The 17,777-nt window shown below is 35.6% G+C and overlaps 1 protein-coding gene and 1 pseudogene across 3 annotated transcripts in view; both read left to right on the top strand.

The window, feature by feature from the left end:
- Positions 1-15,917, top strand: part of EFCAB7 (EF-hand calcium binding domain 7) — a 46,592-nt gene extending 30,675 nt beyond the window's left edge. For 2 of the 3 annotated variants that reach the window (XM_047873800.1, XM_047873799.1), the window contains exons 10-14: positions 486-619; positions 4,824-4,972; positions 11,833-12,042; positions 14,325-14,432; positions 15,647-15,917. In XM_047873800.1, coding sequence (XP_047729756.1) covers positions 486-619; positions 4,824-4,972; positions 11,833-12,042; positions 14,325-14,432; positions 15,647-15,721 — 676 coding nt within the window. In that variant the 3' untranslated portion in view covers positions 15,722-15,917. Of the gene's footprint in view, positions 1-485; positions 620-4,823; positions 4,973-8,891; positions 9,126-11,832; positions 12,043-14,324; positions 14,433-15,646 lie in introns of those variants that run through there. The other variant, XR_007155233.1, reaches the window with a different exon arrangement.
- A 307-nt stretch (positions 15,918-16,224) lies between these two features.
- On the top strand, positions 16,225-17,191 carry LOC125171744 (glycerophosphodiester phosphodiesterase 1-like; annotated as a pseudogene).
- Positions 17,192-17,777: the final 586 nt, after the last annotated feature.

Here is a 17,777-nt window from a genome sequence, read left to right as displayed (position 1 = left end):
TGAAAGTGATTTTCCATTCATGAGTCTGGGATTGCCACTCATTTCTGAGTTCCAAACATTTGGCAAGTCAACTAGAGTCACACATTTACAGATTTCTACCTGATTAGACACTTCCTTAGAAATAGATACTGCCAGTTGCACCATTAACTTAGATAACGGTCAAATATGAAATCTAAATACTTAGGTAGTTCCCTTATACCCTAGATATATACAATAATATCTGGTAGAATAGGAAGAAGAAAGTAGATTGGAGAAAGGAAAAAAGAATGATGGAATTACCATTCATTGAGTTACTACTATGTGTTGAGATACTGTGGTTGTTTTAGAAGCTTGTTTGTTTCAGACTGACTAAAAAATATATTTGGATATATTAAGTTCAAAAAATTGTTTAATGTCTTGAGATTACTTCCTCTTGAAAGTTGTCCTCATAGAAACATTCAGTCCAGTTGCCATGGAGACAAATAATTTTCTATTTATAATTTTAGGTCAACTTTATCAGATATATTTGAAGTAATTGATTTGGATGGAAATGGTCTTCTTAGCCTTGAAGAATATAATTTTTTTGAATTGAGAACAAGCGGTGAGAAATGTGATGAAGATGCTTGGGCTGTCTGCCGAGGTAAGCACTTTTCTTCTTAATGCATATATAAAAAAAATAGCACCCTTTCATTTTTAAGAAGTAAAATGTCAGACTTCTCTATAGAATATTATTATAGCAGTTAGGACAGTGAAAAAGTAGTAGCATTGTTTATAGATCATAAAAATGTAAATATTTATTTTCCTTAAATTTATAGTTGGTATAGTATTCAAGTTAAAAGAAAATATGAATTACTTAAATGTCACTTCATTTTTAGCCTATGTTCTTTGGATCTTAGAATGGAAAAAACTTTGTCTCAGCTCTTGATACTAATGAAATGGAAATGGTCAAGAGCCCCAAACTGTGCCCAGGAGAGGGCAGCAAAGAGCTAATAGGCTAACGTTTGACTAAAAATTAAGCAGTTTCCAGCAAGTTCTTTATACATGTTAAGAATTCTTTAGTTGTTTTTTTGTTTTGTTTTGTTTTGTATTTGAGTTGAATTATGAAAGCACATCCATGGTGGTATGGAAACCAAAAACATCATGATTGGCAAAGGAAACTATTGAGAAGGAGACAATTTCTGTTGTCTCTTAGGAGGAGTTTGGGAAGATGGTAGGGCTTATGTATTTAAGCCAAGGACTAAAAGATCAAAGGGGAAAACCAAAAGCCATAGCCAACTATAGATCACAGAATAAGGCCAAAATGCAGTCAGGAAACAAATTAACTCACATATTGCTGTCACTGGGGTAGAAATGTGTCCTACTCCTTTGGTTCTTAAAATGGTCTAAGCTTGGCAAAGTCAGTGAGCCAGGTGGGAGTTTGATAAATCTGTTTATCTAAACAGCAAGTAAGGTAGAAATATTAATACAAAGGTTTTCAAAAATGTATCTATTTTTAAATGAAAGAGATACACTATATAAACTTTATATATGGTATACTCAGCAACAAGAAATGAATATTGATTTATACTATTAAACTTCAAATAAGAAGATTTGTAATATACAGACTATTATTCTTAGGAAGATATAATCATCTTACAACGTTAAGAATACAATCTTTTGATTCTTTATTGTGGCACTAAAACATATTCAATAAGAATGAATCATAATAAGACTTTTTTATGGCAAAGTTTTTGATAAATAAAATTTTAGTTTGATAATTTAATTGGTAGAATTGATAGTTAACATTTTTTGAGAATTTACCACATGTCAGTTGGAAGCAGTCTATACAGCAACTCTCTGAGGTATGTACTATTGTTATTCTCAATTTACAAATAAGGAAACAGAATCAAAGAGGGTAAGTCACTTGATCAATGTTATATACCAAGAAAATTTCACAGCTGAGTTTTACACCCAAGCAGTTAGACTCCAGAACCTTGAATACCCTGCTACAAAAAAATCCCCAAGAATGGTTGACTTAAAAAATGATTTGAAGGGAGAATGTCCCCTTCACCAACATCAGTAATACTGCAAAGAATCAGGCCTTTTAGGTTCTGAAGTTTTTATTTTTATAGTCATACGTAATATTAATTTTATGCAACTTTCTCCTTGATAATAAGAAAATGTTTTATCTACCTGTAAGATCATTTTAATAAACTTTTTTATACTTAAAGGTGCCTTAATTTTTTCATTTTTTATTAATATATTTTATTTTTAGAGCAGTTTTAGGTTTACAGTAAAGTATGAATAGATTTTCTCCTCCCCTCTACCAATTTCTCCTATTTTCTGACATCTTGCATTAGTATGATACATTTGTTAAAATTGGTGAACCAATGCTGGTGCATTTTTATTAACTAAACTCCATAGCTTATATTAGGGTTATATTGTGCTGTACAGTTCTCTGGATTTTGACAAATACATAATGCCATATACCTGCCCTTACAGTATTATACAGAATAATTTCATTGCCCTCAAAATCCCTTGTGCTCTACCTATTCATCTATCTATTCATCCCTTCAAACCCCTGGCAACCACTGATCTTTTTACTGTCTCTATAGTTTTGCCTCTTCCAGAGTGTTATATTGTTGTATATCTTGCAGTAGATAGTCGTTTCAGACTGGCTTCTTTCACTTAGCAGTGTGTATTTAGATTTCCTCTTTTTGTTGGCTTGATAACTCATTTCTTTTTAGCACTGAATAATAATTCCATTGTATGAAGGTATCAGTTTATTTATTCATTCACCTGTTAAAGGACATTTTGGTTGTTTTCAATTTTTGGTACTTATGAGCATAGCTACTATAAATACTCATGGGCATATTTTTTTGTGTGTACGTAGTTTTCAGCTTGTTTCAGTTCATTTAAATTCAATGATCACTGCCGCAGTAAACCTATGTTTAACTTTGAAAGAACTGCCACATTGTCTTTCAAAGTGATTACACCCATTTTGTATTCCCACAGGAATAAATGAGGATTCTTAGTGTTCCACATCCTTGTCTGCATTTGGTATTATTAGTCTTTTTAGATTTTAGCCATTCTAATAGGTGTATATCTTGTTTTAATTTGCAATTCCTTCATAACATTTGATCTTTTCATATGCTTGTTACCATCTGTATATCTTCTTTGGTGAGGTGTCTGTTCAGCTCGTTTGCCCGCTTTTTGATTGAGGTATTTATTTTCTTACTGTTAAGAGTTCTTTGTATATATTGGATACAAGTCTTATCAGTTGTGTTTTGCAAGTATTTTCTCTCAGTCTGTGGTTTGTCTTTTCATTCTCTTAGTAGTGTCTTTCACAGAGGAAAAATTTTTAATTTTAATGAAGCCCCACTTAACCATTTTTTTCCTTTCATGTGTCATGCTTTTGGTTTGTGTGCTTTTGGTGTTGTATCTAAAAACACATAGCCAAACACAGAGTCACCCAGATTTTCTCCTGTTATCTTCCAGAAGTTTTATAGATTTGTATTTGGGGTCTGCAACCCATTTTAGTTAATTTTTGTGAAAGACATAACATCCTAGCGTACATTTGTTTTTTTTGTCTGTGGATGTCCTGTTATTCTAGCACCGTTTATTGATACAATTATCCTTTCTCCTTTGAATTGACTTTGCTCCTTTGTCAAATATCAGTTCAGTATATTTGTATGGGTCCACTTCTGGGTTCTCTGTTCCACTCATTATTTGTCTCATCTTTTGCCACCACCACACCGTCTTGATTACTATAGCTTTAAAGAAAGTCTTAAAGTTGGGTATTCATGAATTTCTAAAAAATTAATGGAGGATTGAGAATTTTAAGTTTTAGAAGTCTGATAGTTTGATAGTCTCTATAGTATAGTATTAGGTATATTTTCCTTGATAGTAATAAAATTTGTATTAATATCAAATATTTCTTTCATCTTTCTTTATTACATGCAAGCTCCATCCTCCGGTTTAGTGGCTACTATTTCTATGATCTAATTTAATCTACATTTACTTTTTTCCTTGCAAAATTCTGTGTCACTTCCTAAACTCTGTAAACTTTTTAAACTATTAGTCAGTCAGTTTTAAATGGCTGTGTCTCTGCTGCTTTTTTCATAATGATGTATACAGAAGAGATATATCATATAAAGAGTATCCATTTCCTTTGGATATATTACAATTGGAAGCAAGAAAATAAAATCTTTCTTGTTGGGCAGTTAACAGAATATAATCCATAATGAATAGCTATTTATTATCTATAATAGACAAATTCAGGAATTACACATGTATAGATACTTTGAGGTGAGTTTAGTTTTGCTTACAATGTTAAAATGGATTTATTAAATTTATTAAATAATAATATTAAAATAGATTTATTTGTCTAGGACATTCATAGAATCCAAAGTGTTCCCCATTATCTAACAGATTTTTAAGGACCAGGGACAATTTGGTTAAAATTAGAGTAATTAGGCATATAGCAGTCCCCTTAAATTTGGCACCATCCACATCTCCCCTTTGAAACACCATTAATTTGGGGGGTGTTACATCAAATTCATCCAGGTTCTGCTGGCTTTAAGGGATAAACATATATGAAGCATTTTAATTTTTAAAAATATATAAATCAGTATATACTCTAAATAAGCAAGTAGCTTGGGACTTACCCAGAAAAATTACAATTTCCTCTAATTTCAGAATATATTTGCAATTTATAACTTCCGTTTTTTTTTGAAAGTTCCAAAAATAAGGCTTCCATTAAATAAGGCTTCCATTAAAATATTTATGAAAAATAATATAGATCTTTTATTAAATGTATGAGTTTTAAAATTATGTAAGAAAGAAACTTTTGGTTACTTTAACAGACAATTTTGATACAAAGAAGAATGAACTAACAAGACAGGGCTTTATGGATCTCAATCTGATGGAAGCCAATGATCGAGAAGGAGATCCTCGTGACCTTTGGGTAACTCTACACTCAATGGGCTACAATAAAGCTCTGGAACTGACAGAGGTAAAGCAATCTGAAAGTTTTGCAGTGGTGTTAATACACATAGTATTTTACTCCACGAACACTTTCCTACCACCTGACTTTTGAATTGGGCACTCAAATCCTTGAACTTTAGTATATGAATGAATTGTGGTTGCACCGGTGTGTTTCTGCTAGTTTGTGCAAGTTCCCATTGTTACCTGAAATTTAGTTACTATCAGTATTTAAATAATTCAGGAACTGGGGCGCCTGGGTGGCTCAGTCGGTTAAGCGTCCGACTTCAGCCAGGTCACGATCTCGCGGTCCGGGAGTTCGAGCCCCGCGTCAGGCTCTGGGCTGATGGCTCAGAGCCTGGAGCCTGCTTCCGATTCTGTGTCTCCCTCTCTCTCTGCCCCTCCCCCGTTCATGCTCTGTCTCTCTCTGTCCCAAAAATAAATAAACGTTGAAAAACAAAATTAAAAAAAAAAAACTAATTCAGGAACAAAGGAGTTTGAGCATATAATATGGGGGGAAGGTTTGGTGGTTAAAAAAATTCTATTTTTTAATTGGTGATGGCTATTTTAGTTGCTGGAGTCTCATTTCTATAGGGAAACTCTTTGTCCTAGTAGAATAAGCCTATCTTAGAATAAGGGGGACGTGTCTGTATGAGAATTGGAATTCTGATCTTTTGATAAAAGATACTCCTTGGGTTATTATTTGTAAAATACTTGGGATGGTTCTTGGCTAATGTATAGCACTGTGTATGTGTTAGCTATCATTATTAAGACTTTCAGTAAACTGGAGAAATAATAAAAATGAGGCCTTACTTCTTAAAGTCTATATTTTGTGTCAGGTTTAAAATAAAGAATTCAAGAGTTTCAGGTCATGTATCACGTAACAGTACATTTGTTGTTTATATTCTTAAAAATAATATCTGTCCTTTCTCTAAATAAATCAACTTAGGAGGGTAACACTAGGTTCAACACACTTTAAATTTTGGGTGTATTGAGACTTTGGTTTAATTCCTAGCTTTGACGTCATTGAAAATCCCTCATAAACCTCTTTTCTGAGAAGTTCTGAGAATAATTTTTTTTGCCATTTTTATTAATAAGAGGTTAAGAGTTACAATAACTTTTTATATCTTACTTTATTTTTTAATGTTTATTTTTGAGAGAGAGAGCAAGCACAAGCAGGGGAGGTACACAGAGAGAATCCCAAGCAGGCTCCACACTATCAGTGCAGAGCCTTGTATGGGGCTTGATCTCATAAATCATGAGATCATGACCTGAGCCAAAATCAAGAGTCAGATGCTTAATCGACTGAGCTACCCAGGCACCCCTATGCTTTCACTCAATAAGAGAAATTAGTTAAGAGCAATTTAAGACATTTTTTTGCATTTACTTATGTCATTGACTTTTGAAACCATAGGCAAGAAGTATTTCTTAGATAAAACTTTTTTTTTTTTTTTTTTTTTTTTTTCAACGTTTATTTATTTTTGGGACAGAGAGAGACAGAGCATGAACGGGGGAGGGGCAGAGAGAGAGGGAGACACAGAATCGGAAACAGGCTCCAGGCTCTGAGCCATCAGCCCAGAGCCCGACGCGGGGCTCGAACTCACGGACCGCAAGATCATGACCTGGCTGAAGTTGGACGCTTAACCGACTGCGCCACCCAGGCGCCCCAGATAAAACTTTTTTAAGTTTGTTTATTTTGAGAGAGAGAGAGAGAACAAGAGAGCATGCTCATGAGTGGGAGAGGAGCAGAGAGAGAGAGGGAGAGAGAGAATCCCAAGCAGGTTCCACGCTGTCAATGCAGAGCCCGACATGGGGCTCCATCTCACAAACCTTGAGGTCATGACCTGAACCGAAATCAAGAGTCAGACGTTTAACCGACTAAGCTGCCCAGGCATCCCTGAGATGAGGCTTTTTAAATTTAAAGTTTATTCTTCATTTATTGAATAAGTAATACAGAAACACCATTGAAAATGTAAAAGGTAAACATATATAGTGAAAATGTCAAAGGAATAAGAAACCACTTCTCAATAACAAATAAAAAGACAAAAATGAATTGATTATTTACTACAAGGGAGTATGCTCGTCAGTTATAGCCTGCACGACTATAACTGGAGCAGTTATAGTCTTCACGACTATAAGTGGAGCAGAATGTTCCTCTTATTTATTAGGGGAGGGTTTTGAGGAAGTATGGTTACTCAGGTGAGACTGTTGATTGGTTGGCACTCAGCAGTGTTATTTATTCACACGAGTCCTTGATTGTTTGACTTTCAAAAGTGAGGAACTGATACTGGTGGGCTTACAAAAATGTGTTTATTGAGATGAGGTTTTCTAGATCTTTTGAACAGGTTTAAAACCAGTTCTGATGACTACTCATTATCATGACAACAGAAGAGTCAGTTGTTTCCTAAGTTTGTGAGCACTTTTTAATTCCCAGCCTTCCCTTTTGATTTTCATTCAGTTAAAGTTGTAGAAGAAACTTTCAAAGATTCACTCAACCACTATTGTTGGTTCTTTTTGAAGAGGTTTCATCTGTGGGGATCTGATTTTCAGTTTTGCATTTATCATGGTTTCATCCTGTTTCTGTCTTTAAGTCATTTGTTGGGACAGCGACTTCTACAGAAGCATTTGAAGACTCTAGACAACATTTAAACTCTGAAGCAAACAAGTATAGTAGAAGTATTATAAGAAGGGAGTAGAGAGCACTCCAGAGTCATAACCCCAGGTTTTCCAGGCTTGACCAAGAAAAGTCCCAAGGACTCTTTAAATCTACTTTGTATATGACCTTTTGTATTAACTCTTTTAATTCATTGTAGGTGATTTCACTTGCAGTGTTAATCCAGTTACAAGAAGTATTAGCAGCAGTGCAGATTCCTCCCTGGCTGGTCAAAAGAAAATCAAGGCTTTTTTATTATTCATAACTGCTTGAGTTAAAGAATTTAAACTGGTTTGTCATGCCCCCAACAGTTAGGCTATATTAATTACTATGTCAGCCAACAAGAAGGAACAATTTTTTTGATGACCATCTGGAATGATGTAACTGCTATGAATAGGATCCGTGTCTTCAGCAATCTTTTTCCAGGAAGGGTTTTAATTTTTTGTGGGTATATGTAAGGAAATATAACCTGTTGAGGGTGTTCAGGAATCTTGCCCTTGGAATGGCTTAACAGTTGTACAGAATAATTAACTTTGATTCTGAGTTAGCATTAAATAGTCTGATTTCCACATAGTAGCTGCATAAGTAATCGTCCTTAGTGGAACTGTGGGTGTGTTGTTTCTTGGTGTTGTGACAAATAGTATGTGTTTCATTTTGTATTTCTCATACTTCAAACACATTTCTTTCCTTTAAAGCCTAGACTTAGGCAAATTATTGCTGCTAATAAGGAAAACATGATAGGCCAAATCAAACATATATAGCCTTAAATCCACAAAGAGTAAAGCTATGAATAAATAAGAGTGTGCAAAGAAGAATGGAACCCATAGAAGAATCTTGTTCCAGTGTCATGAGAGGAAGCTGCTCCGTAATGTGGTCATATGTTGTACAAAGGTTCGTGGGTTAGCAGTTAATTCTGTGCACTGTCTGCTTCTGGAGATTCTCTGGAGAGTTGCACTTTAGGATCTTTAAAGGATGTACCTTTCCAATTTTGTTAAGGCTCTTTGCACTTTCCCAGAGGTTTGGGAATTATAAAGACAAAAATGTTTTTGAATAAGAAGCAAGCCTTAAAAAAAAGAAGAAGAAGAAGAAGAAGAAGAAGCAGCAGCAGCAGCAGCAGCAGCAGCAGCAGCAGCAGCAGCAAGCCTTTACTTAATCTAAATCCATGAATAATTGTTCCAGTTAAATGTGTCCCTTGTCATGGGACCAATAATTTAGAAGGCCCTAGGTGGTCATGATGGTTGTGGCTTTTTAAAAAATGATGTTTTCTTTGTTGTTTGTTTTGTTTTGTTTTTTAAAGATTTTATTTTTAGGTAATCTCTACACCAGATATGGAGTTCAAGCTCACAACCCTGATTTCAAGAGATACATGCTCTACCAGCTGAGCCAGTCAGGTGCCCTGATGGTGGCTTTTCAACAGTGAAATATTTTGACCCATCCTGAAAATAAGTGTACTACATTATTAGTACATATCCATAAACCAGAGAGAGTCAACTGTATAAAATCAATTTGGAAATGCTTAAAGAGTCTTTTGGTGTGTAGTCTCAGTTCATGTACCATAATTTTTCCAGGTTAATTTAGTTACAGATAAAACATTGAATAACCACATCCTTCATTTTCTTAGGAAAGTTTTTCCTCAATGATTGATATTATAGCCAGTTTATCACTATTGGAATGCCTTGTTTCATGGAAGATTTTATCTAGTGTCCAGGTGGCCATTCTGGTTTTGCCAGATCTTATCCTCATGGTTCTTAGGACACAGTGTTTCTTTCAGAATTTGGCAGGCCAGGTTTTGCATATCTACAATGGAATCCCTAAACTTCTCAATGGATTTGTTTTATTTTGTTCTTATTTTATATAAGGACTTTAGTCAGAAGAGTCTGTTTGGTATACAGATCTGTTAAAAGTATTTCTTTTTTTTTTTAATTTTTTTTTTCAACGTTTATTTATTTTTGGGACAGAGAGAGACAGAGCATGAACGGGGGAGGGGCAGAGAGAGAGGGAGACACAGAATCGGAAACAGGCTCCAGGCTCTGAGCCATCAGCCCAGAGCCTGACTCGGGGCTCGAACTCCCGGACCGCGAAATCGTGACCTGGCTGAAGTCGGATGCTCAACCGACTGCGCCACCCAGGCGCCCCTGTTAAAAGTATTTCTATAGTATTTCTAAAGTGTTTCTATAGTACTTCTAAAGTACTTGTATAGTATCTATGATATAGTATATTGGCTTCCATAAAACTTCTTTTATATTGAGTCTCTTCCTTTGTGGCCATTATTTTAGGTATCAAATAATGTATTTATTGTTCCTTTTTTGTTTGTTTGTTTTTTAAGTGAGCTCTGCACCAGGGTGGGACTTGAACTCATGACTCTGGGATCAAGAGTTGCATGCTCTACTAAGACAAATGCCCTTGTTGCTCATTTTTAAAGGGTACTTGATCAGAGAGGGAAAATCCCTCTTTTTTTATATAGCATTTTTAAAAAGTCAATTTTTCTAAAAGCGTACTAGCTATTAGTTTATATATTTTACTCTCTTATGTCTTAGAGCCACAGTTTAATCATTTGAACATATTTCCTGGTAAGGATACAGATTTTACAAAAGATACTAGGCAACTTACTGTATTTCAAGTTATTGTTACTGTTATTGTTTTTCATTTCTTTCATTAATATAAGACTCCTCGGGGCGCCTGGGTGGCGCAGTCGGTTAAGCGTCCGACTTCAGCCAGGTCACGATCTGGCGGTCCGTGAGTTCGAGCCCCGCGTCAGGCTCTGGGCTGATGGCTCGGAGCCTGGAGCCTGCTTCCGATTCTGTGTCTCCCTCTCTCTCTGCCCCTCCCCCGTTCATGCTCTGTCTCTCTCTGTCCCAAAAATAAATTAAAAACGTTGAAAAAAAATTAAAAAAATATATATATAAGACTCCTCAACAAACAATATTGAGTCAGAATTTGGTACTGGAGCATCCAAAAATTCTCTTCTTGGCATGGATACTTTTGATTTACAGAATCACAGTGAAGACATTCTCCTCGTTCAGTAAGGGTTACAGCATTTTTGGATTGAAAATGTTACACAAGCAAATGGTAATACAAGAAGGAGAAAATAACAATTCAGAATTAATTGGTATAAAAATGTTGGATGGTTCCCATTAGTGATAGGGATTTTTATATATGGTAACATTTGATTTAAAGGATTCATGTGAGGGGAGGTGGGGAAAGGTGCATGAAATAGGTGGTGGGGATTAAGGAGGACACTTGTGTGATGAGTACTAGATGATATATGGAATTGGTGAATCGTGATATTTTACACCTGAAACTAAAATGACACTGTATGTTAGCTATACTGAAAATAAAATAACATAACATAACATAACATAACATAACATAACATAACATAAAAACATAAAGGACTCATGTATGACCTGAAGTTGTTTTGACTGATTTAGTTAATACTTGTAATTGTTCTGAGACAAGGTGGCTATTTAGTTAAGGTATTAGCTTTAATATGCAGTGATTCTTTGGTGTGTGCTATTTTACTGAGTTAATACAGCAAGAGGATGATCTAACATTTTCATATTTGAAAAAAATAAAAGTTTATGATGACCTGGGAAGAATCAGTCTGTAGTGTTATGAATGTTCTGGTTGGTTTGAATATATATGGAGAGTATTTTGCTGATAGGGATCTGGAAACCTTTGGTACTTTCTTGAATCATGTATAATGAAATTTGATGTCTAGATGAACTATAATTTGATCCCCCCTGTTAAATTAGTAGGTATGGTGTCACAAAGAATCACCAAAGTATCAGTTACAGGTTAAGATTTGGGAAAGGATTTAGGATTGTTGGAAATCTCATTATTTGAATGGTTTTAGTAAACCAAGAAAAATTTGATGAGTTCTTTCTGTAGCCTTAAAGTTAGAAAAGGAAATTAAATAACTAATATGACATATATTAGCTTTAAACCAAATGGAGGAGTGGTACTGTGGCTTAAAGGAGGTATTACAGATTTGCTTGAGATTATAGTTTTCTTTCCTTTTCTGTGAATATTATCAGTTAATATCCTAGTGAAAAAAAAATCACAATTTCTTGCTTTTTAATTATTCAGTTCATAGTACTAAAATCTTCTAAAAGTATATGAGGACAAGCTAGAGGGTACATCTTCTTAAATCATATGATAGACATATTAATAACAAATAATTTATTTTTAATTCTATCAAAAGGCTAAGACAACGTTTACTTTTTCTTTCATATCAGGCATGCCCATTTGTCATTGATATCTATGCAGACAAATGCAAGCCAAGAATTAAAGCTGTCCATATGGAGGCATGCAGTGGGCAACTCGAGAAGGCCATTTGTAAATCTGTCCTTAACAAAGGTGATGCAAGAGTAATGGATGGTTATGAAAATATAATTGTACATACTTATAAGCGTGACACCTGGATAACATCAGTTATTGAAAACAAGGTATTATTTATGAGGTGGTTCTCCTTAGAACTGCAATGTTTACTAGTATGTTCCATCTTCTTTCTTATTCTATTCTTGCACAGCAATTAATACCACATTATATTAACAAAATTTATAATGGGCAATTATTCCTTCTCAGGTTTTTAATTCAAACTAAGCATGATAATTTTTATGCATTTTTAAAAGTTTGAGATAATTGTTTTTCTCTTAAAATATTATGAAAATTAAATATCTGGAGATCTCTGAAGAAAGAGTATAATCTGGGTATAAAGTATTTTATTTAGTTTGTTACTAAAAATCTTCACACCTACAATTAAAAAAAAATTTTTTTTAATGTTCATTTATTTTTGAGACAAAGAGAGACAGAGCATGAACAGGGGAGGGGCAGAGAGAGAGGGAGACACAGAATCTGAAACAGGCTCCAGGCTCTGAGCAGTCAGCACAGAGCCTGACGGGGGGCTTGAACTCACGGACTGCGAGATCATGACCTGAGCTGAAGTCAGACGCTTAACCGACTGAGCCACCCAGGCGCCCCTACACCTACAATTTTAAATAACAGACATTGAGTTTTAAAGAAATATAAACAAAATAAAGAAAAAAATTAGCCCAACTTTGTTTTACATACCTTGCAATTCAGAAATTTTATGGGCTATCATCATTTTATCTCATATATTCCATTGTCTGGGACCTATTTTTATCAAGCCAATTATTGCTAGCTTTGGCTACCCTCCTACTACTGATCCCTCCTACTACTGATACTAGTAGTATCCCTCCTACTACTGATATTGCAGGTTAGGGAATACATGCATAAATGCTTAGAGATACCCAGTTTTCTAGAAACGTAAATTTTCATAAAACCTTACTCAAGATGGCTGGATTCTTAGGACTGTTGGCTTATTTCTTTTTAGTTCCTGGGTGAGACGTTATTTTTCTGCCTGCCATAAATTCCTTAAAGTGCTTAAGGTTTGGCTGAGTATTGAGTCAGTGTGAGTCTATATTATGTAACTAACTCTTCTAGTCACAATAGAAGCCTCTAGAAGTGTAATATGGTCTCTGGTTTCAAAGAGTTTATGGGCCAGTTGGGAAGACAAACTCTATACTCTTGAAAGAGATGCGTGAAAATTAAATGTTAAATTATACTGTTTATATGTGTAATAGTTTTACTGTATCTGCATCTCTTGTAGTTGATGTTAGTTTGGACTATCAAAGTTGGGGAAGGACCTGTAATGAGGGGGAAGGGGACTGTGGTGTGGGATTTGGAGACAAACTAGGATTAGAGATGCAGAGACGCACACAGCTGTTAGTAGCAGAGACAGTGTAAGGAGTAACACGTGAGAGGGTTAATGTGAGATATAGAGGAAAGAGTGAGAATATTCGCTATGCGGAAACAGAGAACTTTACTTAGTGGAGTAATATGAAGGTAAATAGCATAAGTAGGATGGGTCCAGATCATATATATTATCTTGAAAATGAGGTAGAGGAGTTGGACTTGACCAAAATAGCCAGGGTCCCCAGCCAGAGATTCCTGTCTTCAAGTGGATCATAAAGCTTTGGAGGGTGATTCCTAAAAGAAAGGAGTGTGCCTTCCTTTCCGCCCTCTATGTTTTACTAGAATTAAAAGGGTCGACGGGAGTCACTGCCTTATCACAGTTGCTCTGTTCTGCAGCTACCTATCATTTCTTAGCCCTGCATTTCCTTCCTTTCCCTAAAGGAAAATTAAACTTCCCTTCACCAAAATGATGTAATAATATTTTAGAACTTCCTATTTGCCAGGCACTTTACATTTATTAATGTGTTTACTTTTCACAACAACCCAATGAGTTAAGTACTATCTGCATTTTACACACAAGGAAACTGAAGCATGGGGGCATTCAATAACTTGGAGAAGGTCACATGCTGAGTAATAGGGCTGAGAAATGAATCCGGTAGGCTAATGTTATATTGCCCCTTTGTGGTCATTAGGGAGTGCTCGTAGCTTCTTTAGCAGGGGAACACTGGCTCCTACATTTCTTTTCATTCATCAGCTTCATACTGCTTTCTCTTGCTTCCTCTCTATCCTAAAGGCTGTCTATTATCTGTGACCTATTATCTCAAGTATCACTTCTTCGGTAACGTATTCCTTTCTAGCCCAGACTGAGCTAATGTTTCTGTGTTTCTATAACATCTTCTATGTTTCTACAGAATCCTGCGAACACCTCTTTCACAAGACTTACAAAGTGTTTTGTAATAATCATTTTGTTTGTATTATTAAAGACTAGCAACTTATGAAATTTTTTTTATAGTCAGATAATAAAGTGATTATTCACATCAACAACGAACTAAGTAAAAACTGCGTAAACAACAGAGGACTCAACATATTTGCAGTAGAAGTGGCGCCAAAGTCTACAATGGTAATGCATTGTTTTCTAATTAAACCTTTTGTTTTATCAATTAAAAAAACCATTTTTGCTATTAATACTATGAATAAGTGGAAATATGAAATAAAGTCTAAAATTATTTTAAGTACGATATTATATTATTATCATCCTATATTGCGAGTAAGGAGATTTTGGTTTTAGTCCAGTTCTCACTGTTTGGTTGGGTGATTATGGGAGATTCAGTTAACCTCTCTGTTCCTGCCCCTTTAAATGTAAAATTAACATAGTATTACCAGCTTTAGGTTCTTTAGGAGGTTAATGTAAAGATGAAAATAAAATGATGTACATGAAAGCACTTTGTAACATCATATAGAAATATAAAGTGGTGTTTATAGTAAATGGGAATTTTATAATATAAAGTATTTTTTTTTAATTTTTTTTTTCAATGTTTATTTATTTTTGGGACAGAGAGAGACAGAGCATGAACGGGGGAGGGGCAGAGAGACAGGGAGACACAGAATCGGAAACAGGCTCCAGGCTCTGAGCCATCAGCCCAGAGCCTGACGCGGGGCTCGAACTCACGGACCGCAAGATCGTGACCTGGCTGAAGTCGGACGCTTAACCGACTGCGCCACCCAGGCGCCCCTAATATAAAGTATTTTTATGTACATTATTAAGATTTTCTAACGTAACCTGAAAGAGAAAATGCCTCTAAGTTTTAGATAGCCATCTAAGTCAAGAGCCAGGAACAGTCATAGTTTCTGGTGTTAGCAGAACCATGGGTTTCTAATTTAGCCAGGGGGTCAAAGACAGGGACCCTGAAACTGGTCTAGTAAAGGGAAAAAGGAAAAAGCCTTCTATTACTTTCCTTTCTTCCTCCATTCTGTCCGTGACATCCAAAAACACTTTAGAACCAAATAAAGAGAGATTCTACAGAATCCCAATGAAGGGTTTAGAAAATGCTCTATGCTTAGTGAAAAAGGGGTACTTACTCCTCTATCACTCCTCTTTACCCACATTTATACATACCAACTATCAACTATTATATTTTAGTAGAATTTAGACTGGATTATCCTGTTAGACATCAGATCATAGATTGTAGGTCCCTGCTAAGGACAAATGTTACAGAAGTTTATCTTCACAGGGATATTTTTTACATAGGGTCTAGAAATCTTATCTTGTTTAAAAATTAGTTAAAAATAATAATATGTAAAAGGAAAGTAAAATTTTTCTATTTTTATATGCAGGTTTGTCAACATGTAATGCCTGTGAATGAACGACAAGAATGGATATATTATTGTGTGTATTCCCTTATATCTTAAATATTGCTTTCTATTAGAGACTGTCAGGCTAAGAATTATTTCAGGTTTAGTCTTTATTTGTTGATCAACTAAATGCTGATCAATTTAACTGATGTATATAAACAATAATCTATTTAATTTGTATGTATTTATATTTTATGCCCGTGTTATATACTTTATTATTAAAATATAAATAAATATAAAATATAAATAATAATGTTTTTAATATGGGGCTTTCTTATCAATTTAATGGGAAATCTGGGCACATTTCACTTACCAATAGTCAATCAAAGTAAAATTATAGGTAAGCTTTTAAAAAGTAATAGTGAATTCTACAAAATCCTGTATACTTTTGGTTTAATCTCACTCATCAAAACAAACAAACAAACACACAAAAACCCTCAAAGAAAATGTTAAGGGCCAACTGCAGCTAATGCCCTTGACTCTCACCCTGGATTCTCACTGTTCTGTCCCAGAAGCCTGACAGGTCACAGACTCCTGTCCATGCCACTGTGATCACAGGCATGTGGCTGTGGGAGGACCAGGGGGTGGCCTTGGCCCCTTCTCTTTCCTCCTTCTGCTGCTGCTGCTAGTGACACACAGCCCCTTCAAAACCTGCCTCTCCACCAGCAGCCTCTACCTCCTGTTGCACCTTTCAGCTTTGAGCTGATACTGCCTCCTCCAAACCTCTGTGGGCCTGTAGGTATTCAGACCCCGGAAGCTGTTCCACCATCACCCATACTTGTGGTCATTCAGCAGGCAGGTAAGATCAGAGGAACAGGCCTGGGATTGGATGTTGAATTTACCTCTGAGGGGACTCTTGTCTTAATGCACTGTAGCACAGTAGATATGACAACTGATGGTAGTGGCTGATGAGTGATTTCACATTTGAACAAATGAGAAAGCTTAATTCTGTAGCAAATCACAGATTCAGGAACTATTTCCCTGAAGACAGGATCTCTAACCTGAACCGTAAACTGATAATCCTCTTAGATGTCAAAGGTCATGCACATATACTACTGGTGCCCTAAATAATGCAGTTTCTTCAGCTATACAATCTGTTTTTGTATCATCTTGCCAAAAGTTATTTGTAAGATGAGACAGATCAGAATGTAGTATTAGTGGCATTAACTCAGAGAACTTGGAGCCTTAGCCATCTAGGAGATGGGAAACCACACTAAGATATTTGTGTTTCAGTCCATGTTTGTGGTAATAGACATTTTGCTGGATTAGGGCATGCATAATATCTTGTGATATCTGTATGGAATTTAAGCTTTCTTCATACAAAAGGATATTGTATTCCTGGACTCCTTAAAGAAGTGGTGGCTGAAGGCATTCGGGTTGTTGCTGAGGAAGATTTTTCCCTTCTTACATTTGTTACCGAACAAAGGGAGGAAAATTTTTTCCCTCTTCCTTTTGTTCCTAAACCCAAACTTATCCCCACACCCTATGCACAGTAAGCCAATGTCTGAGACACCAGTTTTTAAGTAAAGAAACCTTTATTATCAGAAGAGCAGCCCAACAAAAAGGCTGGGGATCATCCGCAAAGCTGCCTTGCTCTCTTGAGCATAGGGACAGCTTATATGTATTTGGGAAAGGAAATGAATATATGAGAGGAGTGTGAGGAGTTTCTTGAAATCATGAAGTGAGGGGCCTCGAAACCGTCTGGAGGTGTGCATTCTTCCAGACAATGAGGTGTCGTTTGAGACCTGGTACAATCAGATACATCATATAATTTCAAGACAAATGTTACTGTCCAGTCCCCATTAGGTTTTTACAATCAGTGGGTAAACAGGGAGTAGGGCAGAAAAGGCAAAGTTAATGACTGATTGTGCATGAGGTTAAAGGATGCATAAAACATAAGTAGGGATCAAAACAGAATGTGGAGCTAAGTTAATAATACAACAAATACAACTATAGTCCTGCTTCTGCTTTCAAAACAGGTCCAGGAATCAAGTGTCAGCCTTGCTTTCTAGATTTCATTGGCTGTTCTAATAATTAAATAGACATAAGGCAGATTAACAGGAGTAAAAGAAGTTTAATTGTGTGCATATGGGAGCCCCACAAAGACATGAGA

The sequence above is a fragment of the Prionailurus viverrinus genome, chromosome C1 (genome assembly GCF_022837055.1).
Source record: "Prionailurus viverrinus isolate Anna chromosome C1, UM_Priviv_1.0, whole genome shotgun sequence".
Taxonomy (NCBI): domain Eukaryota; kingdom Metazoa; phylum Chordata; class Mammalia; order Carnivora; family Felidae; genus Prionailurus; species Prionailurus viverrinus.
The sequence above is the reverse complement of the archived record's forward strand: the minus strand, read 5'-3'. Positions and strand labels throughout refer to the sequence as shown.